This window comes from Scleropages formosus, chromosome 1, assembly GCF_900964775.1.
Source record: "Scleropages formosus chromosome 1, fSclFor1.1, whole genome shotgun sequence".
Taxonomy (NCBI): Eukaryota; Metazoa; Chordata; class Actinopteri; order Osteoglossiformes; family Osteoglossidae; genus Scleropages; species Scleropages formosus.
The window spans coordinates 285,467-306,931 of NC_041806.1; the positions used below are offsets into that span (position 1 = coordinate 285,467).

A 21,465-nucleotide genomic window follows, 5' to 3' on the forward strand; every position below is an offset into this window, starting at 1 on the left:
GGAGGAGACAAGGAGATGAGCTTCATAGGTGTGATAAAGTAACTGATGCAAATGATTACAGAAACTAAAATGGACAAAGTTCCTTGGTAAACTTAACATTTAATAACCCCGTAACAGTTGTTCCAGTTCAAAAACAGCTGAGTCTGCTCCCCTTAAATGGGGGACACCGTTTCATCTACCAGAAGCAACTGCCCCAGTTACCCACTGGTTTACACTTTAGAGTGTAAACAAATCATACACAGGACATCCAAAGTCAAAAACCATGAAGGAAGGACCTTAAGGAGCCCATTTAGCACTAACAGCAATTGCATTGTATACTGGTATTTTTAAAAAAAAAAAAAAAAAAAAAAGTCTGGGTAAGCAGTCAGCTACAGCAGCATGGTAAACAGGCCTGAGTGTTACAACCCAACCAATTAACTAAAAGGTAGCACATATGTCCACTGCTGCCACAGGGTCAAGTGATGAGCTGCGTCAATGGGAAATCAAAGAGACACATTCCATCTTCTCCAACATGTTCTCTCTCAGAAAGGCAGCAAAACAAAGATTTCCTATGTGTGAGTGTGTAGGACACAATGAATCAGCATTCATATTTGATTGTGGGCTTGGACTGTAAGCAACTGGTTCATGTGTGCTGTAACTTCTGTGAGAGTGAGAGGCTAACCACTACACCAAGTAGCTGGGATCACTCTGTAATGTCCCCATCTTCATCTCCTGCTAGCACACTCTCATCCACCTCCCTGAGAAAGCCCTCTACATCCTCATCTTCCCCCAAGGCCCCCTCCAGACCCTCATTGTCATCCTCCAAGGCCCCCTCTGACCCCTCATCCTCCCCAAAGAAGTCATCTGCTCCCCTGTCTTCCTCTCCCAGTTCTTCACAGGGTTCTTTGTCCTCAGCTTCCCCCTCCTTGTGCTCCTTCTGTCCATCCATCCCCTCTAGAGCACCCTTAGTGGGGTCCACTTTGGACATGTCTCCATCTTTCTGCTCCTCGGTCACTGTGACATTTTCCAGGTTCTTGTCCTCAGCACCTTCAGCGAAGGGGTTCTCACCCTGGGGGATGAGATCACACATCTGACTGGCATGAAGGAAGAAGCCATTTATGATTGACGCACAATGTAGCAGCGGATGAGCTGCTGAGCCAAAGCTGTACATTTAGCATCTGTCCGTCACCCTGCTGCAGTCCGCGTAATGGAAGTAAAAGTATGAATCGTTGGCACGTCGACGGACTAAATGAACACCTGCACTGGCTCCCTTTACAGTGAGAGGAGAAATAATACTCTACATCTGTGGTGTGGTGTTCTGTTGCCATGGAAACACCAAGCAGTGTGCACTGCACATTGCAAAACAGCCATCGCTGCCCCTCCTACCCTGGTCCATACACTGTAAAACCAGGTCACGCATTGCACTGAGGGCCGCATGTGTATGGACACTGTCTCGAACCTCTCCTGGGGCTTTGTCTTATTTGTCCAGCTGACCCCTTTTCGCCAAGGTGATTTACAACACAATGTTTCTGCACCAAGCTCCTTACAGGAATTTAGCCATTTACACAGATGGGTAATTTTTACCAGATCAGTTCAGGGTGAGTACCAAGTATTGCAATCGTTGCTGCCACACACATCTGCTGGTGCAGAATCAGAGCGGGTGTCCAGAGCAGCTGTGACAGTGAGTTTCAAAGGGCCCATTTGATGCGTATGTGCAGTCCGAGTCAGTGTACAGTGCAGAGGTGCAAAGGCCGGATGCGAACCTTTACTTCTCTGCTGCAAACTCTGTTTTATGCTGTTGTTCAGCACTTGGTGTCACTGTGATGAACACTAAAAATAAATGGAATTGAACTACATCCACAATCTTCCCTTGATGACATAAGCAGCACACTTATGATCTCACAGCACTCAGATTAACAGTAGTGAGGAGTTTCACGACTGCTGCTTTACAAGCACACCTGTATTTTTGGGTCGCGTTGCACACAAGCACACGAACACGCCCCCGACTGAACACATACCTTGAGGTAGCTCTCGAGCTTCTTACTGATGACCTTGTGGTTGAGGATGCTGCGGGCCACCAGGAGACCGGAACGCTTCGACTGTTCCATCATGAACTGAGATGGAGACGGCTCACGTTACTTGTCACAAACAGACACAAAGGTTCGGTGAGCTAGCTCCACCTACCTCAGATGCACTCACCTTGCGGTTGTAGTTGTGGTCAGGGGAACGGAGGTGCCTCTGGATCAAATGCTGCTGCATGGGGATGAAGAGATCACAGACAGCACAGTGGGCAGCCTCCACCTTCCTCAAGAAGTGCTCCATTCCCACCCCTGTGGAGGAACCAGAGGGAAGAGTCAGGTGCGGCAGGGGCTGTGCTGCAGTAAACACGTTACGGCTCCATAGGCCCCTCACCTCGGGTAAGGTCCTGCTCCCGATACACCTGGCAGATGGTGGCACTGAGCTTTTCCGTCTGTTTCCATCTCAACTCCGTCTTCTTGAACTTGTTCTGGAGGTACTCCTGTTTCTCACACAGACGTACACACCATTTTCATACACACACAGGCATGTTACAGGTACAAGTGCAAGTGGGCATGGCTGACCTGCAGGAAGTCCGTTGTGCCCTTGGATAGCTGGCTTGACAGGAAGCGGAAATGCTCCTTATGGAATCTGCTCTCCAGGTGCACAACCATGTCCTCCTTGTAGAAGGAGCGGAACTTGCAAATGGAGCAAGTGAACATGACCCTGGGGATGAAGGAGCCAGTGAGCATCACTGTGCACGCACGCACACCCCCCATCGGGTGTAGAAGGCACCGCTCCCGCATTCCTCAGCTGCTCTTCAACATTCTTACTCATTTTGTTCGTAACTCGTCACTTACCACTGTCAAAATCAAATCCGTTACAGGTATTAACCTAGTTCAGCTATAACATGAAAAAAATCCTGACTAATATTAATCATTTTTATATTTCAAGTTTGAACTGGTGGCACTAAACTGCCCTGTGTGTGTTTCATTGGTCTATACAACAGAACAATGTATGACTATTGCAGTGTGTCTAGCACTGTAAGTTCCATATTAAAGGTGCCACATAAGTACTGCATACCAATCACTGTGGGTCACTTTGTGTGAGAGCCACAATAAATGTAAATGCACTTGGTGCTGATGGCTGGCTGATTCATCCCATAAACAGGCAGTGTTCCTGTTATGGATCACTGACACTTGAGCTCCCGGCCTAAGACGTAAGCACTGTGGAAGTAAGGTGAACCAAGATGGGCAGAAACTCCTACCCAGCTTCCTTCAGTGCACACCTCAGGGACATACCCTGCACCTACTTGCTGCTGTCCACAACAGGTTTACTTTAAATGTGGTAATGTGAGGTGTGACCCCTGACCTTTCCAGGAAGCCCCTTCTCTTCTTCACTTTGGGGACTGCACTCTGCTGTGGTGGCCGTTTAACCTGCAGCTGCTTGTTGGCTTGCTGAGTTCTCTCCTGCATGGTCAGAACTGGGCGGGGGGGGGGGGGCCTCAGTATTTACCACAGTGGGGGGGGGGGCATTCTGGCCATAGAGAGACAGGCAGACTTGGGTACTCAGGAAGGAGCACATGGGCCCCAATACTGACATCAACATCTTGTCAAGTCAAATCAAGCACAATAAATAGGAGAGCTACCCAACATGTGGAGGGAAGAGCCCACTTCACAGCAAGTCCACAGCTCAGACTCACCGTGCTCTCCAGCAGGTTCCCCATCCTGTGAAACACACAAGCAGAGTGCATCAACACACTCAAATGGAGCAAGGCAGCAAAGCAGAGACATGAAAGTGGTGAGATAAGCAATACAAATGGGTTTGACGGCCCCGCTTACAGCGCCAGCAGTGCCATGGTGCTCCTGTGCTGCTCCACTTGTGTCCACGGGCTCTGAAATGACAAAGACAACATGAGGGCATCAGAGAGGAAATGGGGGGACGGACACTACAATCTTTTCCACACGAGCAGTCCTTGTACTGTAACTCCAAGTTAGCTCATCCCTACAGCAAGGACACATCTAGAACAAGGGTACAAGTGGGGGGAGACCTGAAGTGACAGGACACACACACACACACACACACACACACCCTTGAAAAGCAGTATAATTACAAATGCATGATTGTCACTTGATTTACTGCTCATTTACCACAAACGAGCTGGGCGGTTTCCCTATTACTTGAGCGCTTACAGTAAGTATATCGGGAGAGCTGCCCTCTTCAGTACTAATACTAGTATCTATTAGTACTCATTCTCTTTACTACCATCAGTGTCACTAATAGTGAAGGTAATGCTCATTTCATGCAGCATAAGCTTAATGCCAGCTCTTTGTGGTACAGTAAAAAAGGTATACATTTCTAAAGCAATGAAATTCATACAAAGAACCAAAGATAGATAAAATCCTTCAAAGTTCTAGCATTTATGTTGATTATGACCAGTTAGTTAAAGTTCACCGATTACAAAAATACCACTAGTTCTTCGAGACTGTTGGTATTACATTGGTACTTTATGGCCATTGGAAGATTCTAGAAGGCAACAGGACACTGAAGAAAGCATCAAATCCTAAAAGGTATTGGAACATTTTGTGCTTGGAACCCAGTGCCAAAATTGGCTACTTTCAAAAATGTGGAATATTTTTCTAAAAACAGACATACAATACAAACTAACACCAAAAGCATGCTTAAGCTAACAAAACTGAATGGAAAATGCAAAAAAGTTACATTGTGAGACGGAAAGTGAAAAATAGGCAGGAAAAAAAAAAGGGACCGTAAATGTGTAAGAGCTTCTGAACAAGAATCAGAACGAGCTTTATTGCCAAGTATTTTCACACATACAAGGAATTTGTCTTTTGACAGAAACTTCCACAGCACAGAATGACAGTGACAAGACACATAAGATGCGAATATGTGAATAAAAGGATAAAATATAAACGTACACAATACACAAAAAATAGCCACTAGACATATGTACAGGTATGTTCTATACAAATGCAAGGGAATGCGAATAAGACATGATGTGACAGATATAATTATAAATAGCATTGTATATTGTAAGGGGATCCTAATCGTAGATTCATGGGTGTCCAGGGCAGTTGACATACTGGACTTTCTTCTAAAATGGTCAGTGGCTCAGGTACTTATGTAGTAAGTCTTCCTTTTTTAATAAATGGAATTAAGAGATTGGATTAAAAACTATCACCAGCTTTTCAGAAATTACACTATATTGCCAATGGTGGGAGGGTGTGAGAGAACATACAGGATTGCAGTATGTGTGAGGAAGAGCATTGTGGGTAGGAGCAGATAATACTCAGTCTTGCCTTCACTGGGCTCTTCAGCTCCTAGCTCAGTCTTAAACTTCTTCACCTCAGGCTCCTTCCCTTCTTCAGCTGCCTTCTGGTTCCTTTTCTTCTGCCCATCCTGCTGTGGGGCCTTTGGCTGCTGCTGGGTCAGAAAGTATGCATCAGATACCTAGCCAAGAGCCACAGAGTAGGATTTTTAATAATTAAAAAAAGCCAAGTGGCAGGTGCCCATGTACTCACACACAAATAGGGCAAAAAAACACAGCACATCCATCTCATCTCAATCTCTCACACACACACACACACACACACACACACACACACACACACACTTGAGCTCACACAATCTGATCACCAGCACCAATGTTGCACACACATGTTAAGGTGTGAGAAATACAATGCTGTTGGCCTAAGAATCTAGGCAAACCATCAGGCATCCAAGTAAAAACATGTCTGAGCCTCCAGATCACTGGGCGGGGGGAGACACTGAGGATGGGAGTAAAAACACCCCTGAAGCGTCTGAGCAGTTGCTGGTGGGGGTGGCGGGACCAGGCTGAAGGGCCAAGGTTCGGATGTGTCCAGCTGTACGCTGGCACTACTTACTTGGTTAAGGGGCCTCTTGCGCCCACGCTGGCGGCCTGCCCTGGGGCCCCCTCCAAAGTGCCCTCTGCCAGACAAGTTCTGAAGGCCAGGACCCAGCTGATACAGCCCCGCTTCCGGGGACATGTGGTGCGACAGCAGTGATGGGAGCTTGCTCTGCCCCCCAGGGGTGAATCCCCTGTAGCCTCTGCCCAAAGAAGGCAGGTCCTGCCTGGGACTGAAACCATGGCCGCCTGTCCCACCCATTCCTGGGGAGAGGGGCTCAGCGGCCCAAGCCGGACCTGGAGCAGCGTCTCGTGGCATCCGCACCTCGGCGGGGCCGTAGGAGGAGCCACTGCCCCCTCTGCCGCCTCCAGGCCTCCCCGGGCCACAGCCGAAAGCAGGGCTGTCGGATCTGAAGAGATCACGGGGGGCGAGGGAGGCGGGGCGAGAGTCGAAGGACTCGTACTGGTCAAACCTGCAAAGGAGCCGCAGAGCAAGGAGTGAAGGCGTGGCCAGTGGTGGCTCTCAGCCAACGAGATCACACTGTGCATTAGCTGAGGGAGCAACAAGCCAATGGGATTCACTGACATTTCAGATGCCACAGGCTGCTCACACCATCCCCAGCTGGATTTTTTTTTTTTTTTTTTTTTGGGGGGGGGGGCACCCACACAACGACAGAAGTGGGTGGCCATGACTGCACTGCCGCTACAGGGATATGTCATGAAACCCGGACAAGAACACATCTGTCACAGGGTGCATGCATGCACACCCACCCACACACAGAAAAAACCCACCAATCACAAATAAACTGTAGGACTGCTAAAAAGAGTACCTGAAGACCACAGCTATCTGTCCTTATGGTAACAGCATTCACTACTCTGCTGAACAGTGGGAAACACTTGCAGGCCAACATCAGCTGCCACACAAAGGCCATCTGTCCCACACTTAGGACTTAAATGCTCTAATTCAGCATGACTCAAATGCATACAGTATCATTAATATAAGCTACTGATTCATGTCCCTGTAGTGCCTGTCAAAACAAGGTACACCTAGGGACACAACTGAAAGACAAGTCAGAGATGCAGCTGCAGGTGATCCAAGGCCGACCAGCTGTCAGATCTATTATGGCGAGACGGCATACCATGTTATGATCGCTATTAGGACCACAACGCATCATGATCAACAGCTTAAAGTAAACGGGGAAAATTCTGAAATCTTACTACACCCGTGGCTGGTGCTATCGCCAGTCAGTCACAGTTGAGGAGACACCAGGAGAACAGGGCCCTTACCTCTCACCGCGGCCGCTGCTCTGCATGCCTTCCTCCAGCTGGCTGAGCATGTTGAGACGCTGGTTGATCCTGGCAATGATGGCATCGGCATTGCTACCTGTGGCTGGCAGCTGAGAATCACCTGAGAGGCCCCGCCTCATTAGGCCCAGGCTCCTCCCACCACGGCCTCCATTGCAGCCACCAGCAATGGACAGAGAGTCCTTGTTCCCATACAGGTCATAGCCAGTTGAACCTGGGAAGGAGGAGCAAGGTAAGCCACTAACACACATATGTTCCCATATTAATATTATGCATATCCTGCCATGTTACATTTATTCATTTAGCAGACACTTTTCTCCAAAGTGACATACATCTCAGAGAAAATACAATGTGTTCATTACATTAGGAGAAAGACAATTGCAGATATGTCATTAAGCAAACCTAGTTTCTTTCCACTTTATACACCGGATGTTCATTGCACAAGTATACACGCAAAACTCAAGATAGACTAATCCTGATCACCTTCCTAATTTTTTTTTTTTAATGGGTACACAAATATTTCCATACAATACAGGTGTAGCAGCTGTGTAAAGGCTTCTCTGGGTATGATCATAAAGTCAAGATGCATGAACATTTACACCATACATGAGCTTGAGAGATCAATATTAATGCATTAGGGCATATTTCCATATATTGAAGCAGCAGTTCCTGCAGGTGTTACTACAGCTGTTTACATATTAACATAGGTATTAACTATCTACATATTGACACAACCCATCTCCTTACAAAACTAAACATGGTAATACTCCATTATGGTTTTTAAGGACATGCACATTTAGACACTTCTCCAAAGCACACAGCTCAGAGAAAAATAGAAACCCATTATTTAATCTAGCAACATTAAGTTAAAGCCAACTTTGTCCTCCCACTTATAAGAGTTGTGCATTCAGGGGAGCAAAATCTTGTTTCTTTTTGGAACACTGGGCCACATAGAACATATACTGCAAGATGAGTGCAAATACAGCACAGTGCAGTATACAGGCCAGGGTCTGGTGACAATTATGCATAACATACATTACACAGACAATATGAACACCAAGATTTACATACTGTATAATAGTACAAACAGAACAATTTACACTGTAGCAAGACAAAACACTAGAGAATGGTGTGAGCTGTAGCAGCACAATAAACATGAGGGCTGTGTGTGGAGAATTTAGCAGTTCAAGTAGATTTCTGGAGGGTGATGCACAACTTCGGCACGGAGGATTCAGTTATTGTGTAACGTGTCATTTTGGTGCACAGTGATGTGCTTTTTGTACAAGGTAGCACGTGTCATGTTCTACTGACTTGTGCAGTTGCTTCTTCTGTATATGGGGGGGGGGGGGGGGGGGGGGCAACTGTTTCGTAAGAAGTGTGCGCGGATAGCCTGGGGGGTGCAACGCTGCTGAGGATAATCAGAGCTTGACGGAAGAAGCTGTTTCAGTCTGGAGAAAGTGGTACGGACACTTTGGCATTTTCTGCCGGACGGCAGGAGGATGAAAACCACGGAAGGGGTACACAGGGACGGTTGTGATGCCGACGGCCTTGCGGGCGCACCATATTTGGTAGGTGTTCTTTATGTTACACTGCTAGAAACACCACTTACAATAGGTCACTCATCCATACTTCAGTGGAACACACACACTGGAACCTGCTGAACCTGAACAGCATGTCTTTGGACTGTGAGAAGAAACCAGAGGACCCAGATGAAACATGTAGACATGGGGAGAACATGCAAACTCCATGCAGACTGAGCAGGGATCAAACCCACGTCCTCACACACCACCCAGGTGCTCATGCTGTGCCACACCATGTTCTGTATGGAGGGGAGATGGGCACCAGTGCAATGTTCACCATCTCTTGGAAGGACTTGCAATCAAGAGACCTTGCAGTTCCCATAGCAGACAATGATGCAGTTGGCCAGTACACCCTCTATGGTTCCTCTGTAGAATGTAGTGAGGATGGGTGGGGGAGGCTTTTCTTCAGTCGCCACAGGAAGCGGAGGAGGTACTGGGCTCCTCCGGCAAGAGCTGACGTGTGAGAAAGGTGAGGTCCTCAACAATATATACTTTCAGGAACTTCGAGCTGCTCACTCTCTCCACGGTAGTGTCACTGATGGTAAGTGGGGGGTGGGCAGAGTGAGCCTTTCTGAAGGCAATGATTATGATCCCCTTTGTTTTTTTACAATGTTTAGGGAAAGGTTATTGATTTTGTACCAGTTGGTCCACTTCTCTGTATGCCATTTCCTCACTGTTGCTGAGGAGACCCACCACTGTCATGCCATCAAACTTGATGAACCAATGAGGCAGGAAGTGAAATGAGTCACTTGTCCAATTTGATAGAGTTCCTGACAGGAACACAGGCCAGCTGGGAGGTGAAGGATCTGTTTTGGAAAGGTTGAACTGCAGGTAGTGATCAGCTATCCAGGCAGAGATGTCCAAGAGGCATGCGGAGAATGTGACAGATGTTGCTTTTGCAGACAGACCATTTACCAAGAAGTTGCGCAGCACAGTGATACAGCAAGTAACGCTGCTGTCTCTCAGTGCCTAGGTGGTGGGAAAGGACGTGGGATCGATGCCCGCTAAGCCTGTGTGCAGTTTCCATGTTCTCCCCATGTCTGTGTGGGTTTCCTCCCACAGTACAAAAACATGCTGTTCAGGTTCCCCCATAGTGTATGAATGATATGGTGTGTTCAGCTGATGTATAGATGAGTGACCCATTGTAAGCAGTGCATCTAGCAGTGTAAGACATCTTGGTAAATAAGCTACGTGGCCTGATAAAACTAGAGTTCATTGAAAGTCACTTTGAAGAAAAGCATCTGCTAAATAAACGCAAGTTTTTATATCTGGAGGATGCAAGAGCTCATACAGCTGACACTTAAGTGACGGCAAATAAAGCGAGGGGGATGCTAGACTAGTATGTACTTATTATAGAAGAGAGGCAGATCATGTGACAAGCGAGGCAAGGAAAACAAGAAAACTCCTAGAAACTGTTGTGATAATACAGCTCTGAGGGTACAAGTGCCAGTGGCTGCTGCCCCCTGCTGGACATTCTGGTGTCACACCAGGCCAGAAGTCCCCCCCGAGTGGTGAAGTGTCCCAAACCTCACTCACCTCTCCTAGAAGAAGCAGCACCCCAGCTGGAGCCACCTAACAGAGCACAGGAGCGTTAGTCAGGCAGAGGAGACGACCAAAGGTCGCAGGTTCGAGTCCCACCTCCGACTGCAATATCAATATACTAATATATCCTTGAGCAGGGTGACGGTAACTTACCCTGAATTGTTGCAGTAACAATGATCCTGCTCTGTATGAATGGATAAATAATTCTAGGTACCTTTTAACACTGCAAGTCGTTTTTGGAGAAAACTAAGCGTCAGTTAAATTAAGAGTGAGTACAGGCCCAGGGAGGTACCAGCAGCAGCAGCAGCAGCAACTGGTATTTACCGTGAACTGAGGCAATAAGTTTATCTGCTGTGTCACACTCTGACTTGACTGCACAAGCTCGTTACGCTCTGCGTGTGTGTCCGTTCCAGCAACAACTCCCCACACGACTGGTTACGAGCCCCACTGACTACCAGAGGCGCTGCTCCGGCTCCACGGACCACTTGAGCCTCAAGCTGCAGCTGCTGCTGCTGGTCTCCGCGGGCCATAAAATCACTTCACTTCTTCTTCTTCTTCTTCTTCTTCTTTCCCGCACCGCGCCGTTCCCACTCGCGTCACTTTAACTGCAGAGCCGCTCCGCAGCAGCTCCCGCCTCCGACACGCTCTTATCCCGCGAAAAAGGTGGAAAATAACCGACTCGCTCACCTGACGCGAATCCGCGGCCGAACATTTCGCACGCGGTCCCGAACAGCGCAGCAGCTCGCGCAAGCACTCGCGCGCCGCCGCTCTAGTACTTATGCGCCGGTGAAGCGAAGCCCCTCCCCCACACCGCTTGGCCGGAAACCTCCCCTTTGCTGTTTCCGCTCGATCGAGGGCCGGCGAAAGGAGCGCAGCGCCACCTGGCGGCCTGGAGTTGTACCGCAACGGGAGGTGCTGCGCGGACAGCAGCGCCCGAGGCATGGTACCTTTCGCACGTTTATGATTTTGATGAAAGGTGATTTTAACCCCTCAGACTCGACCAACGGAGTGGCAGGGTCCTAGTTAACGAGAAGAGATGCTGCACTACTCTGTGTAGTGGTCACGTCGCGAACGTAGGCCATCCTCTGGGGGGCGACAGTGCCGCTTTGAAGAAAGAGCTGCACTTTGGTGAAGAGCAGTGCGATGAACATCTTTTTGGTGAAGATCAGCGTTTCTTGCTACGCCTCAACCAGGCTGCTACGGTCCTCCACCTCCCCTTGCTCGGTGGTCCCACGTACAAAAGGTCCAAAATCAAAAGCACGAAGGTCTTCGGTTCTGGCTGCGATGCGGCGGAAAGACCTCCCCCTGTCACTCGGAACTGCTGAATCTCTCTCTGCGTTCAGGAAGGGTCTGAAAACTCATCTCTGTCAAAGTCACTCCTCCCCGATGTCCCATGTGCTCCACGAACACATGCTATGTTATCTTAACATTTAAAAATGTAAGGTATAAATGTGTCCGGCGCCTCCACGTCCCTGTTTAGCACAATGCAATCAGGATTGTACCTTCCCCTCCTGAAGAACTGGATGATTTGCCAGCCAGTAGTCTCTCTCCATTGCCTCTCAAATGCCAAGAATGGACAATCTCCTCAGCGCTGCCGTTTTGGAATATTGTGCTGCTGGGTCATTCTCCTTTGGCGAACAGGTCCGAGGGAGGGTCTAGATCAAGAACGGCCCACAAAGACCTCCACGAGTACAGCCCACCCACTGCGGCGCTTTGCCGTTCACAGAGACAACATCCTTCGCTCGCTCAAAAACACATAATTAAAGCAAACACATGACTGGCATTTATTCCATGTCAATGCAAAAAACAAAAAAACAACAACCAAGCAGTATTACGGTCTCATTCAGCGGGATCGTGTTAACTGAGTGAAGCTCAGCGTGTCTGTTGAGTTTACACGTTCTCCCTGTGTCTGCACGGGTTTCCCCCAAACGCTTTGGTTGCCTCCCGCAGTCGAAAGGTGTTGCAGGTGGATTGTTGACACTAAATTGCCTGTCGCGTGTGTGTGGCTACTCTGTGATGGACAGCAGGCCTGTCGGGTGACACGGTGGCACAGCGAGTAGCGCTGCTGTCTCATAGTGCCTGGGTGGTGTGAGAGGACGTGGGTTCGATACCAGCTCAGTCTCTGTGGAGTTTGCATGTTCTCCCTGTGTCTGTGTGGGTTCCCTCCAGGTGCTCTGGTTTCCTCCCACAGTCCAAAGACATGGTGTGTGTGTGTTCCACTGATGTATGGATGAGTGACCTAGTGTGAGTAGTGTATCTAGCAGTGTTAGTCACTGCAGTGAATAAGGTGCATGGGCTGATAACACTACATAGAGTTAAGTGGAAGTTGCTTTTGGAGAAAAGTGTCTGCTAAGCGAATAAACGTAAATGTATTGGTGATCCACGTACAGACACAGCGCCTCTCCCCGACCTCAGATATCGCTTCCGTCTTCGTCTTGTACGTCTACAACGGCTAACGGCACTCAGCCTATCAAGAAAACGACCTGCAGCTGACAGACTACTGCGGAAAGTGGTAGCTCGTTCACACGCTACCACATGGCTGCATTAAAGAACGAAGAGATGCGCGGCGCTATGGACAGACCTGCGCGTCCCCGTCCCCGTCCCCGCGACCTCAGGCCCCCAAGGCTGCAGCAGCCTGTCACAAGAGGCATCGCAAGCGGGACTGACGTGGCGGTATTCACGCCACGCAAAAGGCCAACCCTGCCAGAGCTGCGCTCCTGTCCGTTCCTCTGGCCGACGTGGGATGGCTGAAACTCGCCTACGAGGGACGATCGAGCACCAAATGGAGGGCTGCTGTGTCCGTACGGTCACGGAAACGTGGTTACGGGACAGCATTCTGGACGGACGTGGCTATTCCTCCTTGAGAGCGGACGGGGCGGCAAAACTCCGTGGCGAGAAACGTGGAGCGGTCTTGTGCATCTGCTTGGACGAAAGTGGTGTGGGAATGCGATGGCGGTCCTCGCCCTCTCTTCGTCGACGGTAGAGCTCGCCGTCGTCAGGCGCCGGCCTTCTTGTCTGCCGAGCGAGATCGCGACGGTCGTCATCGTGGCCGCGCGCTTGAGTCCGAGCGCCGACGCGCAAGAGGCGCTAAGCCAACCGCACGGCGCACCTCGATGGATTTTTCGTCATCGCTGGGCATCTCAATCATGCCACTTGAAAAACGTGCGGGCGTGCGAGCGCCCTCCACCCCTGCACGACCAGGTTCTGCACGAGACGGCGGCCAGTGCGAGGAAGAGCCGATCCAGAGTCGAGCCGCGAAAAGCTGTGGGTCCCGGCGGGATACCAGGGTGAGCAATTAGACACCGTGCTGAGCAGCTCGCAGATCCAGTCGAATAAGACGCCTTCGACAACTCACTGGCGCAAGCACTTGTCCCTACACGCTTCAAGACCACCATCGTGATCCCAGTGCCGAAGCAGTCTCGTGCGTCCTGCCCGAGCGACTACCGACCCGTTGCACTGATGCCCATCATCACGAAGTGCTTCGAAAGGTTAGTCATGCAGCGCATCAAGTCCAACCTCCCTGCCTCCATCGCCCCCCTGCACTTTGCGTACCACTCTAATCGCTGCACCGAGGATACGTTCCCGTCAGCCCTATCGCACCTGGAAAGGAAAGGCTCCTATGTGCGGATGTTATTCATTGGTTTCAGTTCAGCATTTAATGCAGTCATCCCACAGCACCTAATAACAAAGCTGAGCCAGCTGGGCCTCAACGCCTCCCTGTGCAACTGGGCTCTTGACTTCCAGCACTTGCACACCTGTGGGAATACAGGTGTCCCACAGGGTTGTGTGCTCGGCCCACCCCCGTGACACCACTGCGGAGAGAGCAGCTCGAATTTCTTGGGAGCGCACATCATTGAGGACATCACCTAATCCTCACACAGTATTGGGCCCCCTACTCTTCTCCATCTAGACCTCTTCCCTCGGCCCTGTCATCGCCTCCCGTGGACTCTTCTAGCGCCGCTATGTGGAAGATACCCAGCTCTTCCTCTCCTTTGCCCCTGGAGTTATAAACATTTCCTCTGCCTAGATGTCTGACCACCACCTACAGCTCAACTTCTGCAGAGCAGAGATCCTTCACCTGGCAGCTGGTTTGTCCTCCTGCTGAGAAATCTCTATTGAACTGGACCACTTGTTAATTTCACCTGTTTCTTTGGCATCCCCCTGGCGGGGACTGTAAATAAATCATTTGAGCCATCCGTTTTCATTAACCGCTTGTCCCATTTTATTCATTCCACCCACAAAATTGAAAGATTTTAACAAAGTCAGGACAAAATTATTTGCACCCAAGAAACATCACTTAGTTGCACACCTTTCAAGATTGTAAAGGGGAACATCTCATAAGAGTGACTGTGGAAAACTGGTCTGGGATGTTCTCACAAGTGATTGGAAAAGTCTCTAAAAACAAATTACCTTGCAGATACACATTTATTTATTTAACTGAGACTTTTTGTCCAAAGACACTCAGAATGGTTCAATCATTTACACAGCTGGGAAACTTTTACACTGCTTAATGGAGCAATTCAGAGTAAGTAGCACAAGGGTACAACAGCAAGAAATTGGATTCAAACCTGGGACTTCCAAGAAGCGGCTATAATCACTAGTTTTGTTGCTCCTTCTATGCAGAAATTGAAACATCTCTCTTGTTCCCAGGTGACCTTGACTGAGCAATGGTCGTCATGGTTACTTTTTAGTGGGTTTATGGCGGAATTCAGGGTTCAAGTGAAGAACATGGAGTCAGACTGGACAGTGAACCAAGCCCAGCATCTGAGTTCCAGAGGTGGATCTAGAACAGCATGTATGTACCGACTGCAACACAAGCTTTCTCATGAGCACCAGGAATTAACTTCAAGTGAAAACTACATCAGCTTGTTTTCTTTGTGACAATTGCAATTTTTCACTCAACTCCAGTTGTATCTCGTCAACTTGGGTTCACTGGACAGTCTGTAAATTTCACACACACACACACAAAAAAAAAAAAAAATACTGTAAAGCCTTCAGTGTGTCCTCTCGTGTCTTTTTAAATGCTGTCTCTGAGAAAAACTTCTGCCACATTTACTACATTTATATGGTTTCTCACCAGTATGAATAAGTTGGTGGTTTTTTAAGTGATCACCGTGAGAGAAGCTCTTTCCACACTGGCTACATTTATAAGGCTTCTCACCAGAATGAACAAGCTGATGTCGTTTTAAGTTACCATACTGAGAAAAACTCTTTCCACATTGACTGCATTTATAGGGTTTCTCTCCAGAATGAATAAGTTGGTGCTGCTTTAAGTAACGTCCCTGAGAAAAACTCTTCCCACACTGACAACATTTATAGGGTTTTTCAGAGCAATGAACAAGCTGGTGCTCCTTTAACTTGTACCCATGGGAAAAACTCCTTCCACATTCACTACAATTATATGGTTTCTCACCAGAGTGAACAAACTGGTGCCATTTTAAGTAACGTCCTTGTGAAAAACTCTTTCCACATTGGCTACACTGATATGGTTTCTCACAAGAATGAACAAACTGGTGCCATTTTAAGTAACGTCCTTGTGAGAAACTCTTTCCACATTGGCTACACTGATATGGTTTTGTACGAGAATGAATAAATTCATGTTTTTTTAAATAATTTTGACAAGAAAACTTTTTCCCACATAGAATGCAATTGAATTTTTTCTCTGAATGAAGAAACTGGTGAGTTTTTAAGTGACTGGTCTTAGAAAAACTCTTTCCACATTCACATTTATAGGGCCTCTCATCAAAATGAACAAGCTGGTGCTTTTGTGAGTGACTAGCTATAGAAAAACTCTTTTCAGAATGACTACATTCATGTGGTTTCTCATCAGAATGAGCACATTGATGTTTTTTCAAGGAACTTCCATAGAAAAAACTTTTGCCACATTTACTACATGCATATGGTTTCTCACCAGAATGAACAAGCTGGTGTTTTTTCAGATTACCTCCATGTGAAAAACTCTTCCCACATTCACTGCACTTATATGGTTTCTCACCAGAATGAACAATCTGGTGTTGTTTCAAGGTACCTCCACGGGAAAAACTCTTACCACATTCACTGCATTCATATAGTTTCTTGCCAGAATGAACACATCGGTGCTGTTTTAGAGTATATCCATGGGAAAAACTCTTTCCACATTTACCACACTTATATGGTTTTTCACCAGAATGAATGACCTGGTGCACTTTCAAATTAGACCTACGGGAAAAACTCTTTCCACACTGATGGCATCTATAAGGTTTCTCTCCATAATGAACAAGCTTGTGCTGCTTTAAGTTACCAGATCGTGAAAAACATTTCCCGCATTCACTACACTTATATGGTTTTTCTCCAGAATGAACAAGCTGGTGGAGTTTTAAGGTATATGCACAGGAAAAACACTTTCCACATTCACTACATTTGTGCTGTTTCTTACTAGAATAAGTCCGCTGCTGCTGTTTTAATTTGCCATTTTGCAGAAAACTGTTCCTACAGGAACGAAAGAACTTGGACTGTTTTAAGTGACTAGATAGATCAATATTTTCCCCAATCTTCACTTTATCTGTCTCTGATTTATACTGTTTTGCTGAGGGACAAGAAAATGTGCTTAATTCATGCACCTGTAAATCTGTATTCTCTTCCTTTATCTCATAATGAATAGCTTTAATTTCCTTGTCTGTACAAGAAGGTTCCTCTAACTGAGAATGGTGCTGAAACTTAAGTTCTCCCATTTCTGATTTATGCTGTTTCGATACAGGACAAGGAAAAGTGCTGAATTTGTGCATTTTAAAATCTTCATACTCTTCCTTTATGTGACAACGAGAAGCCTCATTAACCTGCTTCTTTGGAGAAACCGATTCCTGTAACTGAGGATGTTGCTCAGCCTTAATCTCACCTGCATCTGATTTATATTGTTTGGATAAAACAAAAGTAGAAGAGGTTAAATGCTCTGATGTAGGGCAGAACCCCTCGGTAGTTTTGTACTGTAGCTGTAGATCAGTACTGTCTTTCACTTTAACCGTGACAATGTCAGATTTAATGTGGTCAGTATCCAGGTGCAGCCCTGAGCCCATCTCTTCAGCACCGAAGCCCTGAACCTCAGTACAATATTCAAAGTGGGAAATGTGCTCATCTTCACACTCAGTTTTTACACACACATCCATGGCTGCTGATGCCTGTGAGTAAGATGGTGGGCTATGGAGAGACCCTGAAGCCTGTGCTTCTTCTGCCATGATGACCCTTTTCAGTCTTTTCTCCTTGAGCTCTTTTACACTGTTTCAAACTCTGTCTCCTCTTAGTGTTTACTTCCTCTTCTCCCCATGTCCCATTTCCTCAGATCCAGGATTAATAAACTCTGGAAGAGAGATGAAGTACAATCAACACATAAACATTGGAGAATCTGACATCAAGCATGTTTAAGCTCAGCAGACACAGGCCATTTTACATGGATTCACTTAGCAGATGCATTTCTCCAGCAACATCCATCTCCCGAGAACAATACTATTAGAATGCATCACTCCAGCTGAAGGAGAGATGCGGATGCAGACTCGTGATTCTTGAGCTCAGTCAACCTGTCACAAACACTTAACTGAATTCATTTAGCAAACGTTTTCCTCCAAACTGACGTACTGTAGCACTGCATGATGAAGCAGGCCCAGGGTACATTACACAAGCAGCAGCATATTTACATACGTTTTGGCGGGCACAGTGTGCGTCCTTGTAGTGCCAGTGGAGAACACGAGCGAGGACACGGATCTCAGGAGGAGCCCCGCAGTCCCCGTCTCTCACCCCCTCTTCTCTGTGGAGCGCTTTGTTTGTTTGTCTGGGTGGTCTGTCATTCTGTCTGTCTGTCTGTCTGTCTGTCTATCTGTCTATCTGTCTGTCTGTCAGTCACTCACTCACTCACTCACTCACTCACTGTCTCTCTCTCTCTCTCTCTCTCTCTCTCTGTGTAGTGTGTGTCACTAACTCTGTGTTGTTTTATGTAGCAACATCATGGTCCTGGAGGAACGTTGTAGTTAAGCTTCACTCTCTACTGTTGTATATATATTATGGCTGAAATGACAATTTATTGAATAGCCTCTCTTGGCTGTTCTGTCCTCCTGAGTCCTGGCGCCTTATATTAGACTAGTAACATTACAGTGTGGAAAGACTAAGAGAGAGTGCTTACGTCATTTCAGCACTACTAGTCTTGTTCTAGAACCCCTATTCTGTGACGTTGCGCACTTCCCCCTCGTCCGTTCTTCGCAACCTACCGAAATAGCGCACAAAGAAGCACTTCCCAGCGGAGAAAGTGAACACAGAGCTAAGAAAAAGCGCAGCTCTTGAACGAGCCGCCTCTTCCGCTGCGAAACGCCGCCGAAAGTGCGCTTGCGGGAGAAGTACGGAGAGACAAGAGGCTCAAACGCGCTAGAAAAATCGCCTCCCACCTAGGCTCGTTTGGCGCCAAAGTTTATGAGCCGCTCCGCTCCGCCACCACGGCGGCGTGTTATTGCGTGACGTGGGGCTACATGTGTCCCGCGCGAACGCCTGAGCCTCTAGAGATGTGTGTGCGGTGGCCAAACGCTCACTGTAGTCAAGTGAAGGTCCTCTTGAGTCTTGCTTTCACGCAATAATCATTCCGGTAGAACGAAGCTCTCACCCAAACATGATTTACTTGAGTAGAGGAAATCAGGCCAAAAAGTAGCTACTGGAGTTACTATGATTCAAGTCATTATGTTTCTTAATGAGTTCCTAGCAATTTTATCGCCCTGCATCATCATCATCATCATACGCTTTGAACTCACCTTTTCAACGAATTAAATCTGCTGGGTAAAGAAAATGAGCCATTGTGTGAGAGGAAAAGGACGTACCGTAGTGCAGTAGGCCCACTCGAGCGGCGCGCCCATCCGTCCTCCGCCAGCGAGAGCACTTGTACTCAGGAAACGTACATGTTTTCATTTGGCGCACGCCTCAGACACCTGCTCCGTTTGTGTTTCATACATTTAGAGAAAGCAGCATGAACCTGCTTGACCAGGGATGCAGCCTCATGATTCACAAAGTGCAGTGGAGTCAGTATAAAACTCAGAATATCGACGATTCCCGATCACCTTCCTACTAATTTTTTTTTACTTTACGACACTTACTTTTTTCTTTACTTTTTGAGATACAAACATTGACGTACAATACAGGAGTAGCTGCATAAAGGCTTATCTGGGCATGATCTTAAAGTTATGGTGCATAAACATTTACACTTTACATGAGTTTAAGAAATGATGGGCGAAGTGAGTCTAGAAGAGGTGAGTTTTAAAACCTTTTGTAAATGTGGACAGAGATTCAGCAGTTCTGAGTGGGAGGGGGAGGTTGTTCCACCACAAGAGACCCTGAACCGAGAACCTTCGTGCTTTACCTTTCGTGTGTGGGACCACCAAACGGGCAGATGTGGAAGAGTGTAGCAGTCTGGTTGGGGTGTAGCGGACGATCAAGTCTTATAAATATATGGGAGCAGTTCTGCTGATGCATTTGTAGCCCATAGACAGGGTCTTAAATTTGATCCAGGCAGCTATAGGAAGCCAGTGCAGAGAAACGAGTAGAGGAGATACATGCGAATGCTTCGGGAAGTCAAACATAAGTCGTACAGCAGCAGCGTTCTGTATCAGCTGCAGAGGTTTGATGGCAGTAGCGGGAAGCTCTCACGAGAGAGTTTCAGTATCCAGACGGGATGTCACCATGGCCTGGACAAGTAGTTGGGCAGAGTCAGTTGTGAGGTGAGGACGGATCCTGCGGATATTATGCAAGATGTGTCTGCAGGACCGGGTTGTGGCTTCAATGTGCTGAGATAAAGATAAACTTGAGTCAATCGTCACTCCCAGACTCATAGCCGAGGAGGTAGGAAAATGAGTGAGTTGTCCAGTTTGATTGATGGATCATGACGGGAGGACAGGCCAGCTGGGAGGTGAAGAATCTCTGTTTTGGAGAGGTTGAGTTGGAGGTGGTGATCAGACATCCATGCAGAGATGTCCGACAGGCAGATAGCAATGTGCATGGAAAGTAGTAGGAAATATTGATTTTGGAAACCTGCGCAGAGCTTCATCGTGACTAAAGCTGTGGTGGGGTGAAAGGACTTGCAGGATTCTGAGGTGCATGCATCTCAGAATCAGACATGTAGTGCTGTAACTGGTGTTTTTCATATTTAAAGCTTCCTGCACCAACGTACAGAATAGGGGCACTGAGAGATGTTGGTTGTTTCTCAACCCTCCCCTCTATGTGGGAAACGGGAACTGAACAAATCAGTATGTTTATACTCTGCTGTTTCTCACTTCGTTTTGCTCTTGCTGTTCTCAACTGTATTCTATTTCAGTTGCATTTCATTCTCATTTCCGTTTCTAGGAAGTGAGCTTTCCACCAAGATGTGCTGTGACTGACGACACATGAGTAAGAAAGGATTTGAAAATGCGGTCTGATAGAAACAAATTTTAATTTGGTAAGAACTTTTTAGTCCTTTAGGAGATTACCAGGCATGAGAGACTGTGGAAAAAATTGGTGCAAACAGTTCTGAAGAGTTTGAAAAGTATTTCTGTGCAAAGAAATGTGTGTGCTGTGTTTGTGCTGCACCCTCTCTTTGCTGCAGACCCTGCGAAGGGAACAACAGCCAGCTTTAAAATAGTGCTGAAGATTCAGTACTTGAGTCATTAAGGACAACTTCTACAGTGAAGATTAAGATTATAGGTTCAAATCTCAGAAAGGACTCTGCTGTAATACCATTCAAGGAGTATTTAGTCAAAGAGATGTTTTGGTTCAACAAAACAATAAGAAAGTATTGTTCTGTTTTTCTCTGTTTCATCTCACTGTCTTTGGAGACTTTTACTGAAAGTGTTGGGTTCACGGTGCTTCAACGATTCTAATCCTGTTATTTTTCCATGTACAGCTCTCCACAATGTCTGATTGTTCAACTGACACTGATGAGCTGGAAAAGAACAAGAGAGGTGAAATTTCATTTTTCTTATTCTGCCTTTCTGAGCATTATTAAAGACTTCCAATGAATGGAAGGTAGGCATCGGACCCTATAGCAGGCACTGTTTTTTGCAACGTGAAGCAAACAAGGGACAGGCAGGAGGTCACCGATGCACAAACATCGTAGTACCGAGGGGAAAAGCTGAGGTCAGGAGCCAGGAGAGCAGAGCAGGGTGTACAGGGAGGAAC

General features: G+C 47.3%; 2 protein-coding genes across 4 annotated transcripts; both read right to left on the reverse strand.

Annotated features, from left to right (window-relative positions):
• Nucleotides 1-334: 334 nt before the first annotated feature.
• akap8l (A kinase (PRKA) anchor protein 8-like) lies at nucleotides 335-11,103 on the reverse strand. 2 transcript variants are annotated; one of them, XM_029255479.1, is made up of 13 exons: nucleotides 10,993-11,103; nucleotides 10,300-10,335; nucleotides 7,166-7,397; nucleotides 5,898-6,351; nucleotides 5,313-5,433; nucleotides 3,837-3,889; nucleotides 3,698-3,722; nucleotides 3,367-3,478; nucleotides 2,580-2,721; nucleotides 2,392-2,497; nucleotides 2,179-2,309; nucleotides 1,998-2,093; nucleotides 335-1,048 (listed from the first exon to the last, which is right to left on the reverse strand). In XM_029255479.1, exons 1-13 carry the CDS (start codon nucleotides 11,015-11,017, stop codon nucleotides 683-685), a joined length of 1,899 nt encoding a protein of 632 aa, XP_029111312.1. In that variant the 5' UTR covers nucleotides 11,018-11,103; the 3' UTR covers nucleotides 335-682. The 2 variants fall into 2 exon arrangements, with proteins under 2 accessions (XP_029111312.1, XP_029111282.1); XM_029255449.1 differs by having other exon boundaries at nucleotides 5,313-5,436.
• Nucleotides 11,104-14,520: 3,417 nt separating this feature from the next.
• On the reverse strand, nucleotides 14,521-18,635 carry LOC108919716 (zinc finger protein 708-like). Of its 2 annotated transcripts, none has more exons than XM_018727941.1 (2): nucleotides 18,540-18,635; nucleotides 14,521-17,638 (listed from the first exon to the last, which is right to left on the reverse strand). In XM_018727941.1, exon 2 carries the CDS (start codon nucleotides 17,514-17,516, stop codon nucleotides 15,300-15,302), a length of 2,217 nt encoding a protein of 738 aa, XP_018583457.1. In that variant the 5' UTR covers nucleotides 17,517-17,638; nucleotides 18,540-18,635; the 3' UTR covers nucleotides 14,521-15,299. The 2 variants fall into 2 exon arrangements, with proteins under 2 accessions (XP_018583457.1, XP_018583456.1); XM_018727940.1 differs by lacking the exon at nucleotides 18,540-18,635 and adding an exon at nucleotides 17,977-18,143.
• Between the last annotated feature and the right edge of the window lie 2,830 nt (nucleotides 18,636-21,465).

Excerpts from the sequence above, each read along its gene's own strand:
- LOC108919716 (XM_018727941.1), bottom strand. The coding sequence starts at position 17,516 with ATGGCAGAAGAAGCACAGGCTTCAGGGTCTCTCCATAGCCCACCATCT.
- akap8l (XM_029255449.1), bottom strand. The coding sequence starts at position 11,017 with ATGTTCGGCCGCGGATTCGCGTCAG. Across the intron at positions 10,336-10,992 it reads CGGCCGCGGATTCGCGTCAG|GTGGCTCCAGCTGGGGTGCT; the intron begins GTGAGCGAGTCG and ends GTGCTCTGTTAG. Across the intron at positions 2,722-3,366 it reads AGAAGGGGCTTCCTGGAAAG|GGTCATGTTCACTTGCTCCA; the intron begins GTCAGGGGTCAC and ends CTTCATCCCCAG.